General features: G+C 35.3%; 2 protein-coding genes across 8 annotated transcripts in view; one reads left to right on the top strand and one right to left on the bottom strand.

The window, feature by feature from the left end:
* The window catches only part of LOC110184297 (potassium voltage-gated channel protein Shaker), a 128,313-nt gene that overhangs the window by 90,988 nt on the left and 14,805 nt on the right, over nucleotides 1-22,520 (bottom strand). For 2 of the 7 annotated variants that reach the window (XM_086836768.1, XM_086836767.1), the window contains exons 1-2: nucleotides 1,820-2,047; nucleotides 1,569-1,607 (exon numbers count right to left, since the gene is read on the bottom strand). The exons of 3 other annotated variants lie outside the window; for them this stretch is intronic. In XM_086836768.1, the coding sequence (XP_086692894.1) occupies nucleotides 1,569-1,607; nucleotides 1,820-1,875 (95 nt within the window). In that variant the 5' untranslated portion in view covers nucleotides 1,876-2,047. Of the gene's footprint in view, nucleotides 1-1,568; nucleotides 1,608-1,819; nucleotides 2,048-5,193; nucleotides 6,227-22,520 lie in introns of those variants that run through there. 2 more of the 7 variants (XM_086836770.1, XM_086836769.1) reach the window with 2 other exon arrangements.
* On the top strand, nucleotides 17,396-21,929 carry LOC110184301 (uncharacterized). The gene is given in 14 exon segments (XM_086836782.1): nucleotides 17,396-17,573; nucleotides 18,094-18,781; nucleotides 18,844-19,569; nucleotides 19,622-19,768; nucleotides 19,832-19,960; nucleotides 20,024-20,198; nucleotides 20,259-20,377; nucleotides 20,440-20,548; nucleotides 20,637-20,728; nucleotides 20,786-21,003; nucleotides 21,065-21,161; nucleotides 21,221-21,363; nucleotides 21,427-21,663; nucleotides 21,731-21,929. Coding segments are annotated over 13 exon segments (2,940 nt in total). The 5' UTR covers nucleotides 17,396-17,573; nucleotides 18,094-18,117; the 3' UTR covers nucleotides 21,815-21,929.

Raw genomic sequence — 22,520 nt, forward strand, 5'->3', positions numbered from 1 at the left:
GTGGCAAAAAAAAAAAACTGAAGCAACACTGAGCACAAAATGCGTGAAACTTGTGCTTTAAATCAAAATCAAGCTAAAGAGATTGATTAAATTAATATTATTTAATCACTATTGCCTGCTAATATTACTTTTAATTACTTTAAATGCAAATATATTATACTTTTCTGGGAACAACTTTGACTTTTCTTTACATGTAAAACTAAAACCATGCTGAACTTAACTCAGCTGGCGCCGGCAACCTTCAGGTCTAATAAGCAGTCACGGCACGTGAGAGGAATGGCGAAAGTCAAGCGTTCTCCGAAAATATTATTGATCAAATGTTTGCCCTCTGGGCTCATGTGACGCTTGGCGATGGTGAAGCCACCAAAAACAAACAAACAAACAAATAAATAAATCTAGAAGCCACCCACAGATGCAGCAGCGGGATCATGCCCAGCTGGAAATCTCATCGAGATGGCTTTCCCCTCTAAAAGTCATCTGCCTTGAAGGCTGACAAAACGATTTGCATGCTAAAAATAACAAGAATAGCAAGAAAAAATTGATGGCATTTCCCTATCCTCGTGTATGTGCTTGGAAATCCAAGAGAAATGCAGGGAAAGTCTAAGAAATTACGGAGAAATTCTGTTGCGGCTAACTGGTCATGGCCACAATGAAGCCGACAACAAAACACAAAGGCAAATCAATTAAAAAATGCTTCGTGGAAATAAATAAATATATATATATATATAAATAAACACCTCAAAAAGAAAGCAAAACACACAATTGGGGAAAATGACTGAAAGCAGCAAAAAATAAGGAAAACCCAAAAAGGCGAAAAGTGCTGGGCAAATATTTCCGCTTCACGTCAAGGTTGTGGCAATCAAAGGCAGCGGTTGGAGAGTTGGCCTGATGGGATTGTTTCGTGCCGTCCAACATATCCGCTTTTGCCACTTCAACTGCCAACTATGAACTCCTAGCAATTGCCCCACAAACAAAAAAAACCAAGGGGTAAAGAACAACAAAAGAATCCAGGACAAACCTGGCAATAGTTCTACCAAAAATATCCAAGAAAACAGTCTTCAATGAATTTGATTTCATGTAAGAATTAGGGGTGGAAAACCTTTAAATCTTAGCAAATTTATGGGTATTTATAAAATTCATAATTATTATTATAAAGAAATGGTTAAAAAACTTTGAAAAATTATTAATATATATTTTCTAACTATATTTCTTTAATATAATAGGGTTTTTTGTAATATTTGGGATATTTAAAATGGTTTAGAGTCTAAAAAATGCAAGAAAATCACTGTTTCTATGAAAATCTTTTCTAGGGCTTAACAATCATACCTTTAAAACCAACTTAAGCTGAAGGAAATATTATTTTTAATCAGTAAATTTTACTTTCAAGAAAAACTACTTTTACAAAATGAAAAAAGGAAAGCAAACAAACTCAATAAGCTATAGCATTGTTTCTAGGGGAAAGCGGTTCCGAGAAAGATATATATTATAAATAAATAAAGATTAAAGAATACAGATACAAAGATACAGCTAGCTTTCACTTGTGGTTAGAAATCATGTCACATATTTACATCATTTTGAAATTATCCTGCATGACAAACTGCTTTTGCCTGCCGGCATTATCCATTATTAATAATCGAATCCGAATCCAAATCCAAATCGTTTCGATTGTGACAACACACAGAGTACACACGCACACACACAACGAAAAAAAAAATGTGGGTAAAAAAAATATTGAATTGAATTTTGCATAAATAGAAATTAAAATGCATTTCCCCGTAATGGGAAAGCATCCGCAGAATCTTGGGAGAATCTCTTCTACCTCTTCTTCTTGTGACGCATCTCGGCCGGCGAGCGCACAGTGGGCGCCGCATGCATAATTCCAGACACCAGCTTTGTGAATTTTCGGTTGCCCCACCGCGCACGCGACACAATAAAGTCCACCTGGGCGAAGGCGTCTCCACCTGGGCAAATCCGAGAGCCAGTGGCGACTGTGGGTGCGATGTGAACGGGCGCGCGCGCCACTTGAGAGTGGCGGCAGCGTTGAGGGGAAAGCATGGCCACAGTGGGTCAGGTGGGTCAGGTGGGTCGGGTGGTGCTAGTTGGAAAGATTCCCTCTCTCTCTCTCTCTCTCTCTCTCTCTCTCTCTCTGTTTTGTGAAATCTCCCGTAAGCATATGGTAGTTGACCCATCCCCATACTAAGTGAGCAACGATCTTTATACCCTTTCAAAAGGATACTCTTGATTCCTAAAGCTGCTGTTCGATATAACCGGTGGTTACTCTTTGTTTTAATGTTTTTCATGGATATCATATAACCAGCAGTTAAATTTATATATCTGTTAGTTAGTTTAAACTGTAAGTTTACCTAATTCTTCAGTTAAGTTTAAATCTCTGTTAGCTTAAGCCATAAGTTTACTTAATTTTTGATTTCATTTTAACTTTTAAGGTTTTCAAGCATATATTATTTAAACTGGGGTTAAATTGATTTTCTGGTTACTTAAATTTAACAGTGACTTATTTAAATGTATACTAAGAAACGGTTAAATTTATTGTTACTTTGTTTTAAATATTCTAAGGCATTTTAGGCTTATACCAAAATCTCTTTAGTTCATGATTAAAATTAACAGCTGGTTAATTACAAATTTTTATAGCATGTAAATAGTTTATCTGATAAATACAATGAACCGTAGGTTAATTAATATATCAATTTAATGGATGTTACTTTCACCAAACATCAATAATACCATAGATAGAGTCAATGATCCTTATTAATGAATTTAACTTCTAATTAACTTTAATTTGAGTTCAGAACAGAAATTTAACAGAGATCTCTTCCCGAAAGAAATGGCATTACTTTTCCTTTTGAAACTTGTATTATCTATAATATATTATTATTCTTATATATATTAACCGATCATTCAGATAGTGTATTATATAGCCCACTTTAACGTCAGAATTCCAGTCATGCTTTCTAATTTAATTTTCAAACGGGGTGAACCTTGGCTCTTAACCGGAAATGCAAGTGAGAAGAGTCGAACTGCAGTGTAGAAAGAGAGGGCTTAATACCCAGAATGAGACATAGAGAGAAGAGAGGAGAAAGAGAACTAGAGAGAGAGAGAGAGGGACAAAGAGCAAAAATTATGTTTAAACGAGAAGATGAGAGAGAGGAAAATGAGGGGGCCTAAGACCCGGGAGACATGGGAGCGCACATGTTAGCGCATTTTAAGTCGCCGCCAAGGTTGACCCTTCGTCTTAATAATCATCACCTGTCCACCCCCCTCTCTCCACCCTCTACACTCCTTGAGTGAACACAAATGCATGGCATATGCGCTTTTGGAACACGTTAATTAGTTGCAAAGCCAATCGATGGCAACAGCAACAAAGAAAAATACTTGTTTAAAGCATAAAACACAAAAGCAAAAAAAGGGGAAAAACATAAATAATAAATACTTATACTTAACTAAAGCAGAAGAAAATCTAGATATATATATAGTAATTCTCCCCATTGATAATTTATTATCCACCTTCTCGAGGCACCTGCAGACATGAGTCGTAAACGTCGGATTCTAAATTCTCGCTCCAAAGTAAATATTTAGAAAATAATAAAACCAAATTTAAATGCAGAATGGCAGACAAAGAATGATTAACCAAAGCGCGTGGCTAACACAATAAATATATATCTATATAAAACGATCAGAAATGCAGGGGAGTATTATATCATACAAGGGGTTATTAATCCCAAAATGAAACCAAAAATGGCATAAAAGCAGAAAGCTTTATTTGAAAATACTACACATAAATATACATCAAAACAATTTAAAGTATTTAATAAATTATTATAAGCTTGTTATAAAATATAACAAGAAATGAAACTAGCTTCGGGAAGACAACGATTATATACCTTTTCAGTTTGTTCTTTAATTATAGGATCGTATCGGAAATCCATCAAAACTAAGCATAAAATATTCGAATTTATTTAATTAATATTAATCAATGTTTTTATATGAACATTTTTTTAACATATTAAAATTTAAAGATCTCATAACTTAGCCAAAAATTCACTAATTTCACTTCGGAAAACGTTCCTATGTTAGTTTTTATGAGGTTAATAAATCTTTTTTGTCCAATTTTTCATCATTTTAAAGATGTAAACCCCTTATAAAATTTGAAAAATTTTCAATTTTGTTTTTTTTTTAATATCGACATGTCTAGATCGATTCGTCTGTTGATGCTGATCAAGAATATATATGATTTATGGGGTCGGAAATGATTTCTTCACGGTGTTTTAAGCTTCTGACTAAAATTATAATACCATATTTGGGTCGATATTTATCGATATTTTTATATGGCAATTTTTTGACAAATCAAACATTTAAAAAAGTCATAACTCTGCCAAAAATGCACTAATTTCACTTCGGAAATCGTGTTTATGTTAGTTTTTATGAGGTTAATAAATCCGCATACTCAATTTAAAAGTTTTTAAATTTAAAATTTTTTTTCAAATTTTTCATAATTTTTGCAACACCTATAAAATTTTAAGAAAAGAATTAAAAAAAAATTTTCTTCCGAACATGTCTAGATCGATTCGTCTGATGATGCTGATCAAGAATATATATGATTTATGGGGTCGGAAATTACTCCTTCACAGCTTTATAAGATTTTTACTAAATTTAGAATACCCTGCATGGAAAAAACACAAGAAATCATAAATTATGTATATATTACAATTAAAAAAAATTTTAATAATTAAAAAAAGGAAGTTAAAAAGTAAACATGCTATTTGTGACTTTGAAATTATAAATATTCAAAATCTAAAGAAAACACTCCAAAACCAAAAACAAAATAAATGGAAAATATCAAAAATTCATAATTTCTTTTAAATATAAACCAAAAATAGAGGAATAAACCCTAAACATTATGCAAATCATAACCCATCAGTAACAGTATATAGATAAAACATATTTCCCCAACTAAATGAGTGACGGGCATTAAAGACACGTTCCCCTAAACGATAATACCACGGGATATAGGTCCATGGATCCATAAAAAAAAACAATACAAAAAATCAAGAAAAAAAGAAAATAGTGGAGCGCAGACAGCGACGGCGACTGGAGCAGCGGCGTTGATGTTGGCAGCAGCAGCGGCGCGGCTGAGGCAGGGGCGGCGTAACGCAAAAAAGGGGAGATCGCGCTTACCTTGGCGCTTGGCTTAAGCTGCCGTGCGTCGTCGTAATGTGGGCCATGCAGGCGATCCATTCATCGACCTACTCCACACTTTTTTCTCACAGTGCACGTGCACTTTGGCTCCTTGCTCGTTTTTATACTCTTTTCTATTATTATTATTATAATAATTATTAACAATTTGATTGTTTTTCCGTCTGCTGTGCGTGTATATATAAATCTGGTGGCATATGAATATAGAGATCAGCCGATGTACATATATATATTCCGGTTTTGCATGGGGAGACAAATAGACAGACGTCTACGTATATATATTTATTTATATTCAGATGACAAAAGAAATGAAACGAAACAATTTTCATTTATATTTCACTTGTTTTTTTTTTGTTTTTTGTTTTTTGCTGGCCGCCGTTTTTTCCACACACACACACAGAGAGAGACAGGGGTGGCGGTTTTTGGGGGGGCGGGGCAGCCACCACAGTTGTCGCACACATTTTTCACATTTCTTACACACACACAAACAAAAACAACAATAGCAACAGCAAACAAAATGAAATAACCAAAAAAAAAAAAACACTCAAAAAAATCAAGAATTTCAAAAAATAAGCATTGCCAGGAAAGAGACAGGGAGAGATAGAAACATATATAGCGACAGAGATAGAGAGAGAGTGCGGGAGTGACAACGTCATCAACGAGAATGACAACAACAAAACGCATAAAAAAAAACCACCAACAACAATAAAGAAAATAAAACAAGCAGCGACCAACGCGACACTTTTCACATCATTTTCTTGCTTGGATTTTTCACTTTTCACTTCTCAACTGATCACAAAAACAAAAATTGCATTCACGCACAGACGATGCCTTTTTAAAGAGGGGTTTACAACGATCTCTTGCACTTATTTCTCTTGTTGTTCCTTTTCTTTTCTTGTAACTTTTCTTCTCCTTTTTTTCTGAGATTTTCTTTTGTAATTCCTGCGTAATTTCTTGGCTTTTCTTTGGTTTTTTTTTTTTTTAGGGGGGTTGGAAACAAGTGCGAAGCGATCACCGGCGTGCGCGGTACTGAAGATCACCTCTGCTCGCCGGCCTCGCAGCTCTGCCGACGCTGGCAGCGAAGCCGGCAGAGAGAGCAGGGGTGGCCAAAAAGGGGAGAGCGGAGGAGTTAAGGGGAACAGGCGCCAGCAGAGGCAGCGACTGCGACTGCGACTGCGACTGAGGTCCAGCCTATGTGCCAATAAGAATACAGTGGATAAAAGTGGGTACAAAGGCATAAATTAATAATTAACAACCTTAAAAAAATACTAATTAAAATATAATAAATATAAATATTAATATATTAAATATATATTATATAAACATATGTCGAAATCTTTAAAGAAAATACATGATCTTGTTCAAAGTACAAACTTTAAACCTTTTTAAAACCTATTTCGGATAATGCTTCCAAATACTTTAACCCTTATCTATAAATAAATAAAAACCTCATTAATTTCAAAATAAATTCTTATTCTTAAACTTATTTCCCAAATCCACAAACAAACCTTAAAATAAAAACTCAGGTAAACCCATAAAGACCCAGCATTAATCATCTAATTGTTGCTATGGATGTTTCTCCAATTTAAAAAATGATACATAAATTATAAATAAATATAAAAACAAGCGGCCATAAATTTTAACTAAATAGTGTGGAAAATTATGCGTCAAATGTCAAACAATTTTTCAGTTTTGATTGAAACTAATACGTCATATAAGCAATATCTACTGTAGCCATTTTCCCCAAGTGAAGGAAGTGTGGGTGAGTGCTCCGTCTGTCCATCTGTCCGTCCGTCTCCCTGTCCGTCTGTGTGGACGGACATGTATGCGCGTTTGCAAAGTGTTTTTCACGCAAATTGTTTGCAACGTCAACGGCCTGCGACGATCCTGCTTTGTTGCTTTGTTTATGTGTGGCAAGAAAATGCGAACAAGATAGTAAAATATTTATGATTAATAACAATATAGAAATAGATCTAATAAAATAACTTTAAGGTTACCTATACAAATATTTGATGTATAATTTATTATTATTATTTAAGAACTTATTTAGTGAAGAAACTAAATGTAAGTCTTTTTGTGAGTTAGAGTGACGCATAAACGAGTTGTTTACCAACCATAAATATATATTTGATCAAATAATTTTAATTATTATTAATTTTATTATTAGTATTGACTAATACATCAAATTATTCAGTTTTAAATCAAATTCTAATCCAATTCGAGTATTAATTTGACGCATAAACCGAGCTATTCACCGAAATCGTTAACCAATCACTTAGTGCCATGGCCAAGAAGCTTCTTGTGAAGCATTCTCCAATTGCATTCGTCAAACAGAAAGAGTGAGAAAATAGGTAGAAGGGAAATGGGTGGAAAAGCGGGAAAGCGGATGCCTGGCCTCGGCCTTGGCGGTGGAACCCTCGAAAGATCCAAGTAGCAACAAGTGGAATGTAGGGCCACCCAGAAAACAAACAAACAAACAGGAGTCTAAAGGGGAAATATCGATTACACAAATGACATGCAAACCGTTGAAATCGATTCACAATACAAAACAATAATTTCCCACTTTCCCCCATGCAATTTCCAATATATATATATATATATATATATATATATATTTGCTGATTTGCTCTTCCGACGCAATTGGAAATTGCAATTCCTGCACAGCTTCAATCGATCATAAATATATTGTGTATTTGCATTCATGGGATACAAAGCAGCAGGCGAACCGTGAGATACTCAATCTTTAGCGGATGATGAAGTGAATGAATTTCATTGGAAAAAGATACAAACATATTCAGAATATATATCATATATATAGAGTGCGTTTATAGCGTCACAATACACACACTCGGCGACCTTCACTCGGTTTTTCATTTTCATTTTCACTTCACTCACAAAGAGGCAAAGTGGAAAGATTGCGTAAAGAGCAGACTATGGCTCTGCCCTGTTTTCGTCAATTGTCGACAATATCTTTTTTTTAATGCGCCCCTTTATTTGTTTAAAAAAGAATATAAAAAAGAAAAAAATGAGAGAAAAGCTATGAAAAAGCTATCGAAAAGATAAGAAACGAAGTGGCAGACACCCTAACATGTTAATAATATGGTATTATTATTAGTATATTATTCAAGAATTTTCATAAATATTTTTCTAGCTATATTCTTGGTATATCATACCATTATTATTTACTATTTAATACCACAACAATAAGTTCTTACAAGTTTGCTTGCTTTTTAAGCTCTCTAATCCCATTTCCATTCGCATTTCCTTTTTATCCCCAGACATAGTGGGTGAATTTTTCCGCGAATGAAATATTTTTAATGCATTTTCACCATACCAACAATTCCTGGCAATGCCTTTCATTTGCACCGATTGATTGCCGTTGATGTTTCCCGCGTATAACAACAACAACAAAAAAATACATATAAAGAAAAGCGTTTTGCAAGGGGAAAACTCTCAGTGAAAAATCGCAAGAGCAGCGCCGATGATGGATCTGCATGTGAATGGATCATCCGAATGGATCATCATCTGCCAAGCGTATAAGCCGCAGCCTCTTTGCTTTATTCGTTCGCATTTAATTGAGAATTTTTGGCATTTTAGTTTGCTTTCATTGTGCCAAAGAAATAAATAAAAATGGTAACATACACACAAATATTTAAATTATAGTTTTGCAAGTGTTAAATCAACTGCTGTTAATCATGACCGAGTGATTGACGAGCAGAATGATTGATTGTCGAAGCATAAAACTTTTCGACATCAAATTCAAGAAATTGCGCTTTAAATATATGTTTAATTAATATGTAAAATAAATTATGTGCCCAATAAGTGGGCCAGTGGGGAGTTTATGGTTTTGTTTTAAATAATTTTTAATAATTTTATATATAAAAGAATTAATTATTAAGATCCCAAACCTTTGCTTGACAGAATTGACTTAAGCTTCAGATATTTAACAGAGTTACTCACCTGCAAAGAAAAGAAAATAAAAAGATATTTATTAGATATTTGTATAAATAGTAATCTTATATAATTAAATTGTATAATTTACTTATTAAATATGCACAAATTGTTCATTAAATTATAGACAAAAAGCAGCACTATAACTCTATCCTTAAATTTATATAATTTTTCTTCTTAAGTATGTAACAAATTATTAGCTAAAAAACAAAGACACCAAGTAAGTAAGAGGAATAGCATTTAAAATGCTGAACCTCCCTGCGGTGACCCCGTTTCTTTTAGTAATTATTACTGTGACGTCGGAAGAAAAACGTGAAGCTTAGGCTTTTCCCACACACACACACAGACATACACACCTCAACACTTTATCCGTAGATCGAGGTAAAGCTCTGCAACGATGACGTCAAAGGTCAAATGACAAAGTTAAAAGAGAACATGAAGAACTAACACCCAGGCGCCATCTGTGGTTCGCTTTTAAGCTTAAGGAAAACTTTAACAACTTTATCCTTAATACCCAAAAATATCCAATAATTTCTTGTATTAGTTAAAGATTATAATTTATAATCGGTTGTATAAAGAAGCCACATTCCATGGGTTTAGGGTATGCTGTTCTTAGCCTGTAAGTCTTTTCTATTTAGCTTTTCTAAATGTAAATTTTTTAAACTAAATATTTCAAAATCTTTTTGAACTAGAATCGGCTATGGTTTATGGCTAACGGTAAATGGTATTGAAACCCAACTAAATGGCTAAAAACTTACAAAAAAAAGAAAACAAAACTTAATTTAGCAACAAGTTTCGTTGACAGCTTTTCCGCTCGAAAAGCATTTTCCTCCCAAGTGCTTTTCTTTCGAGCTTTTTCGAATTTCCAATGACGCTGCTGCTGAATTTTTTCGAAAATTTCAACAGGCGACGTTGACGCTGACGTCGACTGCAGCAGAGACGTTAACAGCGACTGAGGCTTCGACTTCGGCTGCGAAAGGCTGTCGGCTCGTCGGCATTTGTTGCTCAGCGGGAAGCTCGACTCGAACACGTGCTCAATGTTCGGCATTCACCGTTAGTCGGCGTTCGGCATTCGGCATCTGCGGCAGATTTTCAACACCCGACCTTACCCCCCCCCCACCAACACACACACTATCCCCTAGGAAAATCCTGTCCCCTGGACACTGCTGCTCATCTCCATTCCTAGGAATTTTCATCCTTTTTTTTACATTTCTCCGAGGCAATCGAAACAGCAAAAGACAAAGGGCATAAAATTGAAATAAATAAGGAAGTAGGAAAGAAGGGAACAGAAAGTTGGAAGGACTATATAAATTAAAATGTATCTTAAAATCCTTACAAAGGCTGCGAACAAGAAGCTGCATAAAGATTTTCTAGTTGCTAAAGTGAAATTGTAAGAAATTCTATGCCTTTTTAGCATTTTTAAAAAGTTTTGAAGGGAAGCCTAAGGAAGTTATAGTTAAAAATCAAAAATATTCTTATAAATATATATTTTAATATAGCTATTAAACAATTTCGCTCTATGCTTCTTAGAAAAAGTAATAAAAAATACAAATAGAAAAGTGAAAAGTGAAAGCAACAAAGTGTAAATAACTACAAAATGGGCACAAAAACTATTTAACGGCTTTCACATGTTGAGAAAAGATTTTAATTGTATTTCAATATTTACATTTTTGTAATAATCGTTTCACTTTAAGGTATGAGTAATATTTTAAGTAATATTTGGGTTTATTTATGGTATCATTTATGGGCAATTAACCTGTAAGAATCATTAAATCAATCAATAACACTTTACTGAAATATAATTTCCAGTAAACAAATAATTTGAATACTTGGAAAATCATTTAAGACAATGTTAAACTTTTAAAATATCTATTTAATATTTAAACTCAATTTAGAAAAGACTTTGATTTAATATATTTATTAAAGTCTAAGGTTTTCCTAACATTTTCCTGTTACCAAAGCCATAAGTCTGTGTTTTTTCTTATATTTTTCTGCTTTCTTTATTTTTTCATTTCCTTTCCGAGAGATAAGCACCTCCACTCGATGGCGTTCAATGCTTCCTGTTTGATTTTCCCTCATTTTTCACGATTTTACTTCATTCGCCTCATGCCGCCCTCATAAATATGCAAAGGAAAAATGCAAACCGAAGTAAACGAGGCAAAAGAAAAATGATGGCCACCCAAGGAGATGCTGTCAGATATTTCAAAGCCTATTGCCACGCCCACTTTGGGGCGGCAATTAAGAAATTAACTAATGGTGTTTGAAAAATTAAAAGCGAATTAAGTTCTCAAGAGCTTAAAAGATACATGAAAATTATATTAAACTTGAAATTATTATTTTTAAAAGTTATTCAAGTCAAAAACTCAAACCCTTAAATAAATTAAATATAGTTCAACAACAAGTAAACATTTTCTGCAATCCTTTCATGGAAAATATTCTGTAAAAATTTCCCTCTTTTCCACTTTTCCTTCAAGTCATATTGTTATTTGTTTTCCATTTGATTTTCGGCTTGTCGTTGATATAGTGCCCAGGTTTTTATTGCCAACTGGGCCATAAAAAAAGGCACACTTGGAATGCACTTTCGACCGTGCGTCTGGGGGCCATAAATTAACCCACAAACATGGCCAACAATAGAGGTTAAACTAACTAGCCTATATGCGAAACTATGTATTGTAAAGTGCTTTTCAAATGCACTAAATATTTATTAAGAGACATTGCAATAACCTTTTAGTTAGGGCTTGGGGTCTTTTTGCCGCAAATTATTACTCATACGACATGTTGTGCAACATGTTGTGTGATTAGGTTTAAGATATATCCATTAATATGTGAGCTTGTTTATTGATATGCCTCTTCTTTATCTATTTCTATTCTATTTAATATTTATTAATTTTTTCTTGTGACTTGTACTTATACGACTTTCCCTTAGGTTGCATTTATTACTCATACGCATCGTTGAACAAGAGTGGGTTAGTATATATATATATATCCATTAATATGGGAGTTTCTTTAAATATATACCATCGTTTTATCCTTTTCTATAACCTTTTATATTTATTTAATTTTTTCTATTAACTTGTACTTATTTTTCTTTAGCTTCCTAGCATTTATTACTCATACGCCACGTTGTATAACTGTGGTTAGTTTATAAACATTATCATTAATATGGGAATTTGTTTATTTAAACAGCTTAAATAGCTTTTCTTATTACTTTTAGAATTTATTTACATTTTTCTTCTAATTTGTACTTATACAACTTTCCCTTGGGTTGCACTTATTACTCATACGCCACGTTGTACGATTGCGGTTCGCTTATAAATTTATCCATTAAGATGGGAGTTAGTTCATTTAAAAAGTTTTCATTATCTTTTCTAATTAAATTAAATTCTAATTAATTATCTTTAAGATTTATTTAAGTTTTTCTTTTAACTTTCACTTATACATCATTACCTTCATTGCATTTATTACACATACGACACGTTGTCTCTATTAATGAGATAGTTTAATGTATTTGAATACCTTTTCCTGAACTTTTCCTTTTACCTTTAATATTTATTTAATTTTTTCTTTTAGTTTGTATATATTCAACTTTTTCCTAATTGAATTTATTACGTATACACCGCATTGTACGAAAGTGTTTAGCTCTTGAATATACCCATTATTTTATGAGTTTGTTTATATAAATACGTTCTCTTTATGCTTTTCTATCAAAGCTATCACTTTTAAAATATATTTAAGTTTTTCTTCTAATTTGTATCTATTCCCCTCTTCCTTTTTTACCTTAATTACGTATTCGCCACGTTGTAAAAGTGTAACTCATGGATAAATCCATTAATAAAGGAGTTCATCTATTTAAATACCCTCTCTCTTATTTAATTCTTTCTTTCAACTTGTACCCATTTTCCGTTTCCCTTTGTTGCATTTATCACGCATACGACCTGTTGTACAAGTATTGTTAACTCAAAGATATGCCTATTAATGAAGGAGTTCACTTTTTAAATACCTTTTCCTTTCCCTCATCTTTTCCTTTAACCAATAATATTTAATGCATTTTTTTGCCCTCTAACTTGTACCCATATTCCTTTGACTTCATTGTATTTATTACTCATACGCCATGTTGTACAAGTCTGATTAACTCATAGATAAATCCATTAATAAGGAAGTTTATTTATTGAAATACCTTCTCTTTATCATCTCCGGCAACCCCTAATATTTGTTTAATTTTTTCTTTCAACTTGTACCCATTTCCTTTCCCCTTGTGTTGCATTTATCACTCATCCGCCGCGTTGTCCAAGGCCTAAAAGCATTAACCACAATCAATATGTTTAGCTACACCTGAAGGGAATTGTAGCGGGAGGGGGCAGAAGAGCAAGGAGGCCGTGTGTGTGTTAAGCTTGAGGCTAACTAAATGTCGGCATCCTGAGCTGACAGTTCTTGTCATTTAATTTGTCATTTCCCCAAGCTTGGAGAGAGGCGAAATTAAGCGACGTCTGTTGGCTGTTGCCAAGAATGAATGGATGGATGGATGGATGGATGGATGGATGGCGCACTACCATCCATGGCCCACTTCCCCTCATCTTTCATTTGAGCTCTCACCTCATCTTTGGCTTTAGCTTCAGCTTCAGCTCAAGCTTCACCTTCAGCGTTCAGTCAGCTTGAAAGCACTTCAAAGGCCATCATCTTGACATTTTGATTTATTGGCTTCGCCGCTGCTGTTGTTTTGCTGACTTGGTCTGCGGCTTTGGCTACGCCCCAGTCTCAGTTCCCCCTCTCCCAAGCTCTGGCTTGTTGCTCCTTATTCTTGGCCAGCTTTTGTTGCCTGTTGTGGCTGGGCGCGCTGTTCCACTGCGGCTTGTTGCTGATGTTTGGCAGTAAGCCGCTTACAAGTATTGGCCCGTTCGTTTACTCACTGTGCCAAACCGCCAAAACAGCTTGGCTCACAGCCCAGAGAGAGAGAGAGAGAGACTGAGGTATAGGTCGGGGTCTCCTTACACAATGAAAATCTTTTAAGGATATTCTTTAAGGGGTAATAATATTATCAGTCCCTTTTCGAAGGTTTCTTAAGCAATTTACTTAATATACAAGTTTGAATTCATATATCAAGTTTTTAATGTTCGAAAAATTCCTATTTCTATAAAACTATTTGAGGCAAATGTTTATTCTACGGAGAATAATAGAATATTTATAATATCCTTTATTTGGAATTTATGATTTATTTAATGTTACCCTAAGCTCGGTCTTTTTTTTGCACTGTGCACTGTTAAAATCCTTCTGGCTGTAATTAAAAACAAACTAAAATACGGTCTTAATCATCTCAAAAGTGAAGAGAAAACACTTGAAAAACTATATACAAATATATAAATTAAAATAAATAATAACTAAAGTAACTAAGGAAAGTCGGAATTTAAATATCTTTAAAATGAAATTGGATCAGGAAATTGGTATCCTAAATTGTTCATAACTTAGCCAAAAATGCCTTAATGCTGTCCTATGTTCGTTTTTATTAGGTTAATAAAACTGCATACTCAATTTAAAATTTAAAAAAATTTTAAAATTTTTCAAATTTGTAGACACTTTTCACGATAAAATTATAAAATTGAGATAAAATTTCAAAAATTTAATTTTCTACCAGACATTGCTAGATCGATTCGCCTGTTAATGCTGATCAAGAATATATATTTTTTGGGACAACGTAAGGTTAAAAATCGCAAAACTATGTCAAAAATGCCTTAATTTTAATTCGAAAATCGTTCCTGTGCTAGTTGTTTGGCGCTTAACAAATCTGCATACCACGTTTAATTTGTTCCTGTGTTAGTTTTTTTTAAGGATTAAAAGTTTTTACTTGATACATATATTTTTTTAATAGATTTTTATATCATATTTTTTAGGACAGTCAATGTTTAGAAATCTCATAACTTTGTCAAAAATGCATTAATTTCAATTCAGAAATCGCCCCCTTCTTAGTTTTTTGGAGCTTAACAAATCTGCATACCTTATTAACAACCTAAAAAAAATTAAATTTTTTATCAAAATTTTGATAATTTTAACGATGTAACCCCTTATAAAATTTTGAAAAAATTAACAACATTTTTTTCGGTCGGATATGGCGAGATCTATTCTTCTGTTGATGCTGATCAATAATAAATATGATTTATGGGGTCGGAAATGATTCCTTCTCTTGTTTCAAGCTTCTGATTGAAATGAAAATACCCTGAAAGGGTATAAAAATATATACAAGTATATAGAATAACCCTTGATTTTTTTCAGTGAAACTGAAAGCTGCCAAAACAACCGACATTGGCCTATGACAGTCACTCACTCCCACACTTTTTGGCATAGCTGCTGGTCCCAGCTCCAGGAGCAGGAGCCAGGAACCTGAAACCAGAGTTCAACTTCATCTGCGGCTCCTTGTCCTTGTCCCAGACCCAAGTCCGAGTCCGGAACAGAGTCCTTCTGCCGGATGCGACATCCCGTTAACGAGCTCGTTACAGCTCATTGGCCTTTGGTTCTTGGGAACCACTCGAATATGCATTTTGGCCAATGCAAATTGAATTTGAGCTCAGTCGCCGCCTCCGAAACAGGAATGCAAATGAAGCGCAAGCAGAGTGCTCGCCAAATAGGGGCGGAATAATGCCAAGTGGTGGGCGTGACCGACAATAGTCCGAGTGCCACATAATAACATATAATTATTTGAGCAAACGCTATCAATTTTAAATTGTTCTGCGGTTGCAGCGACCGAATCGAGTCCGCTAATTGAGCTAATTAGTAGGTAAGCTGGAAAACACTGACACTGGAAGGAGAGTGAAAATAAATCACAGACATATATCGGACAACTTAAAACGCAGATTCGGAAGTGCATCTAGATAAGGGATATACACATATATCTATATATATATATATATATATATATTTATTTAAGAGAGAAAGACAGACTTTCAAGAACTGTAATAATATATTATATATTATAATATATTTACTCTATATATTAATATATATAGATCTTTTACATATATAAAACAATGCATTTTATACCTTTTTACTGCTAAAAACCAAGGTTGGGATTGTATATTTACCTAAAATAACAACAAACCCTTTTACAACACCAATATTTCTTCAACAATATTTTGTTCAACAACATTTTTACAAAAACAACTATATAAGAACGTTTTTAACCAAATAACTTACAAAAAAGGAATACATAAAATATTTGTTAATAGATTATTTAGATTTTTAAGTCCATTAAGAAACGCTATTCAAACTTAAGATGTATTTCAGCTTTTATATATTTATTTCCCATTTTGATTGTTTTAACAACTAGTTAAAGTATGAGGATAAAAATAAATATCCCTCTTTTTGTTTATTTTTGTATGATTTAAGAATGAAAGGTTTAATTTATTTAAATAAATAAAGGTTTTATGAAAAAACTCAGACTATTAATCGAAAATTAATAGAAAGATGCATTGTTACTGGCTTAAATTGTAGTATTCCATTAAGAATAGTTTCCTTTTTCCAATATTTACTTAATTTCTCAGTGCATTATCTCTCTGCAGTAAAGCCAAGATATAGCTATAGTGAAAAACCTGAGAGGAAACTACTTGATAACGAATATGAAAACTTTTGTGGCCAAGTTTGCCCCATTAAACTTTTGTACTTGTTGAGGAAATCGCCAAGTGTTCCCTTCTTCTTCTCCACGGAGCAAAAAATCAAGCCAAGACACTTTTTATCCTCCTGAGCTTTAAAGGAATTAAAAAAAGGAGGAAAAACAACAAAAAACTAAAAGTAAATAATAAAAACGGAAAGAAAAACTAAAATTTTCCGAGAGAGCGCAGGCGTGGGAATTACAGAGCGACCAGCGGCCAAAACTCTCTCGCAGCTAAACAAAAAAATTAATGATTTCCCCCCTATACATTTCCTATATATAAAATTATATATATTTATATAGTCACGATATATAATTTTTCGGACTTTTAATTTCCCCCCATGCATTTCCCTACATTTATTTCGAATGGTTTCTTAATTTAGCAGAAATCAAACGAATTTAAAGATTTTTCCGATTTATTTACGATGTGCGTAAATCTATATAGCTAAAGGTAGGAAGTTGGAAGGGAGAGTGACAGAGAGTGTATAAGTGAGAGAGATAGAGAGCGGCGGAAGAGAGAGAGAGTGTGAAATGGATGCGTGGGAAAGTTGCCGGTGAAAGCATGGAGAACGAACCGTTGCGGCGGAAAACTCACTCAGTCGAGCATTAGACGCCAACGCGTTCGGTCACTCTCTCTCTCTCTCTTACTCCCACTCTTACTCTTTCTCTCTCTCTCCATCTCCGTCTTCGTCTCTGTCTCTTTCTCCGCCTTCGTCTCCATTTGTGTCTCCAGAGGGAAAAGTGTGAAAAGTTGTCACTGCTCTTATGTATACAAGTGGGTAAAAAAGCGGTTTAAATAATGCAATTGCATTTAGCTTAATTTTTAATTTAATTTTAATTTTATTAAAAAACTAACATTTAAGTTCGTTGTTAATATTCCTGATTTTTATTTAAATTTATCCGCTTGACATTGTTGCGATCTATAAATATGGCCTTTGAGTCGATTTTGATTTCATTTCCGAAACTGCAGTCGGTGGCCATAAATCAAAACAGAAATTGGAAATCGTAATTAAAGGCCTTTGATTTCTATTTTTAAAAATAATAAATAAGCAAAATAAGCACATTTCTAAATGTATAATTAATTAAGATTTATAATAATGTTATTATTAGGAATTTAATTGAATTTAAAGAGGTTTATTAGCATAACTTCTTTTGCTTAGCTAAAAAGAAATTTATAATTATTTTTCAAAGCAAAAACCCAAGTATTTTATGGTTTATAATTATAATATATACATTTTATATATTATAAATAATATATATGGTCTTTTTTGTATATATTTTCCCCCTCCCTGCAGCTCATCACCACCGCTTCCGGTAAAATGTTTCTGGCCATTAACCAGAGTCTCCACAATGGCGGCAAAAAGAAGCGAAAGCGAAGGTCCATTGGAGGCCAGCAGCAACAGGATGATCCACAGGATGATCCAGCAGAGGGATCACCACCTCCTCCTGCTCCGCCCCTGGAGTCGAGTGCCTCCAGTGATCAGTTGGTTAATGGAGATTCCACTTCCGGATCCTCCATCTGTCAGGTGTGCAAATGCAGGCAGTCATCGCTGATGCTAATCTACATCTACCTGGGTGCCCTCACCCTAATCCTGGCCAGCCTGGCCATTGTGTGCTATACCCAAGCCCAGGATCAGAGCTCCACATCGCCAGTGGGTGGTCCCTCCTCCGTCAGAGCGTTTCGAGCTCAGTTTCAGGCGGAGCTAATGCGATCGGAGGATGTTTTAAGGACAGTGGTCAGTCGGATATTGGAAAGTGGTCACGAATTGGAGGAAAGGTAGGAATTAACAGGGTCTCTGGAGTCCCAGTATATATTCTCAGTCATATTTCATAGCTCTACGACAACAAGTAGCTCTATTCCACGCCTGAATCCCCTCAAGAATGAGCGCAAGTTTACGGATAACTTGATCAGTCATATGCCGCAAACCACCGGAAAACGGATGCGCCGGGACATTGCCTCCTCGTCGCCCTCCTCCATGCATGGCAAGTTGGGAATGGAAAGGAAGTCCTTCTGATAATCCTTCTAACCTTCTTTATTCCTGCAGCGGATCCAGTGATTGAGTTCTTTAATCCCAATCATCGCAAGGTGCTCGAGGAGCAGGATACTGAGATTCGCAAGCGAACGGGTCAAAAGGGAGCTGCTCCTGGTGGCGATGAATGGATCTATCTGAATACCTATTGTCGTGTTCCGGAGAAAATCATCACGGGCTTCTGCAAGGGCACCCAGGATTACTGCCCACCGGCTCCGCAAGGTCCCACTGGTGACATAGGTCCCAAGGGACCTCCAGGTAATCCCGGCTTGCCCGGCATCCCAGGTCCCAAAGGCAATCGAGGTGATGTCGGTCTACCCGGTGCCCCTGGCGTCGATGGTGTGGGTCATGCGGGTCTTACGGGACCACGTGGACCCAAAGGTGATCCAGGAGCAACCGGAAGAGCTGGCTTAGATGGACGAGATGGTGTGCCTGGAGAGCCGGGATTGGATGGAGTCCCGGGAAGAGCAGGTGCCGATGGTAAGAATGGTCTATCGGGTCGAGATGGAAAGGATGGACTCCATGGCAAGGATGGCAAGGATGGTATGTCCATAACGGGACCCAAGGGTGCCCAGGGACCGCCTGGTGAGCGTGGTCTTAAAGGCATTGCCGGACCACGCGGTCGTCCTGGCAAGCCGGGAACAAATGGAACTCCCGGAGTGCCTGGCATTAATGCCTGGAAAATGCAATTCCCCAATGGAAGCTCCTCCAATGATCTCCTCATACCACCATCCATAACAGGTTAGTATTTGGTGGTTAGGTTTAGTTTAAAGTTAATTAATTTAATTTACAGATCTGCATTCACCGGAATTCAATCGCATTGTGATTGTGGAAGAGGGACGCTCTTTGAACCTGAGCTGTTCGGCAACGGGGAATCCCATGCCTCAAGTGGAATGGCGACGGGAAGATGGTCGAACCATAAATGTGAATGGCGTGGAGAGTGAGTATCCTTAGGGAAGTGATATTTCTCATCTAAGTACCTTCTTTACTCCTTCCCTTTTAGTGGCCTCTATTAATGGCCAGTTCTTAAAGTTCACCAACATCACTCGTCACCAAATGGCCGCCTATACTTGTTATGCCAACAATGGCATTGCTCCGGTGGCCAATGCCACCTTTATTGTGGAGGTTCACTGTAAGTATCCCTACTTCTTTCTCTATTCTAATCTATAGAGTTAAATATCTCGTTTATATATAGTTGCTCCCATGATATCGGTGTATCGGCAGATGATTTATGCCGAGTACCAAAGCAGTGCCACCTTGGAATGCCTAGTGGAAGCATTTCCCGAGGCAATTCGTTATTGGGAGCGAGCTTATGATGGCAAAATACTTGATCCCAGTGAGAAATATGGCATCGAATCGTATCCAGAGGGGTTAGTTTTAATATTAAATATATCGGTTTTATATTACTTGGAAGTTTTCCTCCTTTTCAGGAACTTCAAGACCTCTATGCGCTTGACCATTAGCAATCTTCGTAAAGATGACTTTGGTTACTATCATTGTGTGGCCAGAAATGAGCTTAATGCCACCATGGTTAACTTTGAAGTAGCACGTAAGTTTATATATCTTATATTATAGATATAAAATATAAACCTCTCTTAACCCAACTTTTAGCTCAAGATCCCAATAGCGAAACCCCTTATGTGGGCAATAGCATCAAAGTTTATGGCCAAAGACCGCCGGAGAGTGAGTGCCCCGTTTGTGACCAGTGTCCAGATCCAAGGTATAACTATATTCTATATAACTATATTCTATATATCTTTATAACTCTTTCCTATATCTACTCCCAATTAAATTATCCTTTTCCTTAGTCTCTACCAATGCAAGGATTCTATTCTAAACAACTTTGAAATACAAGCCACAGGCAACCTTAGTTATCCAGGACTGCCCAAGCGTCCCAAGAGTAAGTATATTAACTTAAGTTTTAAGACCTTTGAGTTTATATTCCAACATTTTATAGCCTGCTATTTGTATGCGGTGGGAAAACCAGTTTTCCACAAGGTGGTCAATGAGAAATTTGGTTCCTGGTTAAGAGATCCAGCGCCGGAAAGTGATCGTGAGAAGACTTTTGTGACAAATGAGAATGATCCTTACAATCTATTTGAGTTTACCACTCGCATTCAGTATCGAATGAATAGTGTACCTCGAAGGAAGTACGAAATAACTGAGGGTTTTCATGTAAGCTGGAAGTTATATTTACTTGTTTCGAGTTTAGTGCTTTACTTTCTTTATCTTTCAGGGCAATGCACATGTGGTATTTAATGGCTCGTTCTATTACCATCAAAGGGGATCAGATCTGGTGGTCAAGCTGGACTTGACCAGTCTTAAGAAGATAAGTAAGAGGAACTAGTCAGTATAACATAGGATCCCTTAAGTGACTATATAATATTTCTAGCCACACAATTGCCATATGCTGGAGTGACTGCTGCTAATAGACTTTACACCACGGACTATAACTACATGGACTTTAATGTGGATGAGGTGGGATTGTGGGTAATTTATAGCACTTATAACTCCAACAATACTCTGGTGGCCAAGGTAAGTTAAGGATAAAAAATTCTAGATACTATGGATATTTATGTAACCTTATATACCTTCTAGTTGGATGCAGATACTCTAAAGATGCAATACAACTTTAACATCACCCTGGATCATCGTCAATTTGGTGAAATGTTTATTGTTTGTGGTAATCTATATGCCATTGATTCGGGAACGGATAAAAATACCCAAATCCGATACGTCGTTGACTTGTACAAGGGCAAGTTGCTCAATACAAATCTTCCCTTCTCAAATCCCTTTAGCCATACCACAACCGTGGGTTACAATCCCCTGACAGTGGTAAGTTCTCTTGAAGAATATTATACTAAACACTTGATTTCTAATTCTCATTTCTCTCCCTTTTTAGGAACTCTACTCTTGGGACAAGGGAAATGCACTTACATATCCCATACGCTACAATGAGCAGCGTCTTATCTCCGATAATAGTTAGGAGTATCCAATAAATTGATCTAAAAGATCTGGCAAATGAAGAGAGTCTAAGCTCAAATCTATATCTAGTCTAAGGCACAATAAATAAATGGTTTTTTTTTATCATAATATATTAAGAATCGTGTTTCGTTCTCTTAATTTCTCTTGGTAAATATTGTTAGTTGGATCATGGGTTTGTTGGGTGTCAATTGTGCTCTTCACAAGTCTGGAAAATCGCTAATTAAAGGGCACAACAAGAGGGAAAGTGTGGGCAAAAAAACACTTTTGGTTCAAGTGTGAACTGCTAATTTGTCAAAGGCGGGAACAAAGTAAATAATAATAGAAAAACAAAAGGATTTGTGGATAGAGTATATAGTGGAAATAGCAAATATTTAATCTCTATAAGGGAGAGAGATACTCTATTGCAGTTTCACTCAAAAATAAGAAAAGAAGCTAATTTCAAGAACTATTTCTATATGAAAATAGATCATAACTAAGCCAAAAATCCATTAATTTCCAATCAGAAAACATTTCTATGCTAATTTTTATTAGGTTAACAAATCTGCATATTAAATTCAAAATAGAAAATTTTCTTGAAATTTTGAAAATTTTAACGATGCAAAAAAAATTCGAAAAATTTATTGTTTTTCTAAATAACTAGAAAGATTCACCTGTTGATGCTGATCAAGAATATATATGATTTATGGGACCCGAAATGATTTATTCAC

Source organism: Drosophila serrata, unplaced genomic scaffold (assembly GCF_035046125.1).
Source record: "Drosophila serrata isolate PLE 108 unplaced genomic scaffold, ASM3504612v1 contig_293, whole genome shotgun sequence".
Lineage (NCBI taxonomy): Eukaryota > Metazoa > Arthropoda > Insecta > Diptera > Drosophilidae > Drosophila > Drosophila serrata.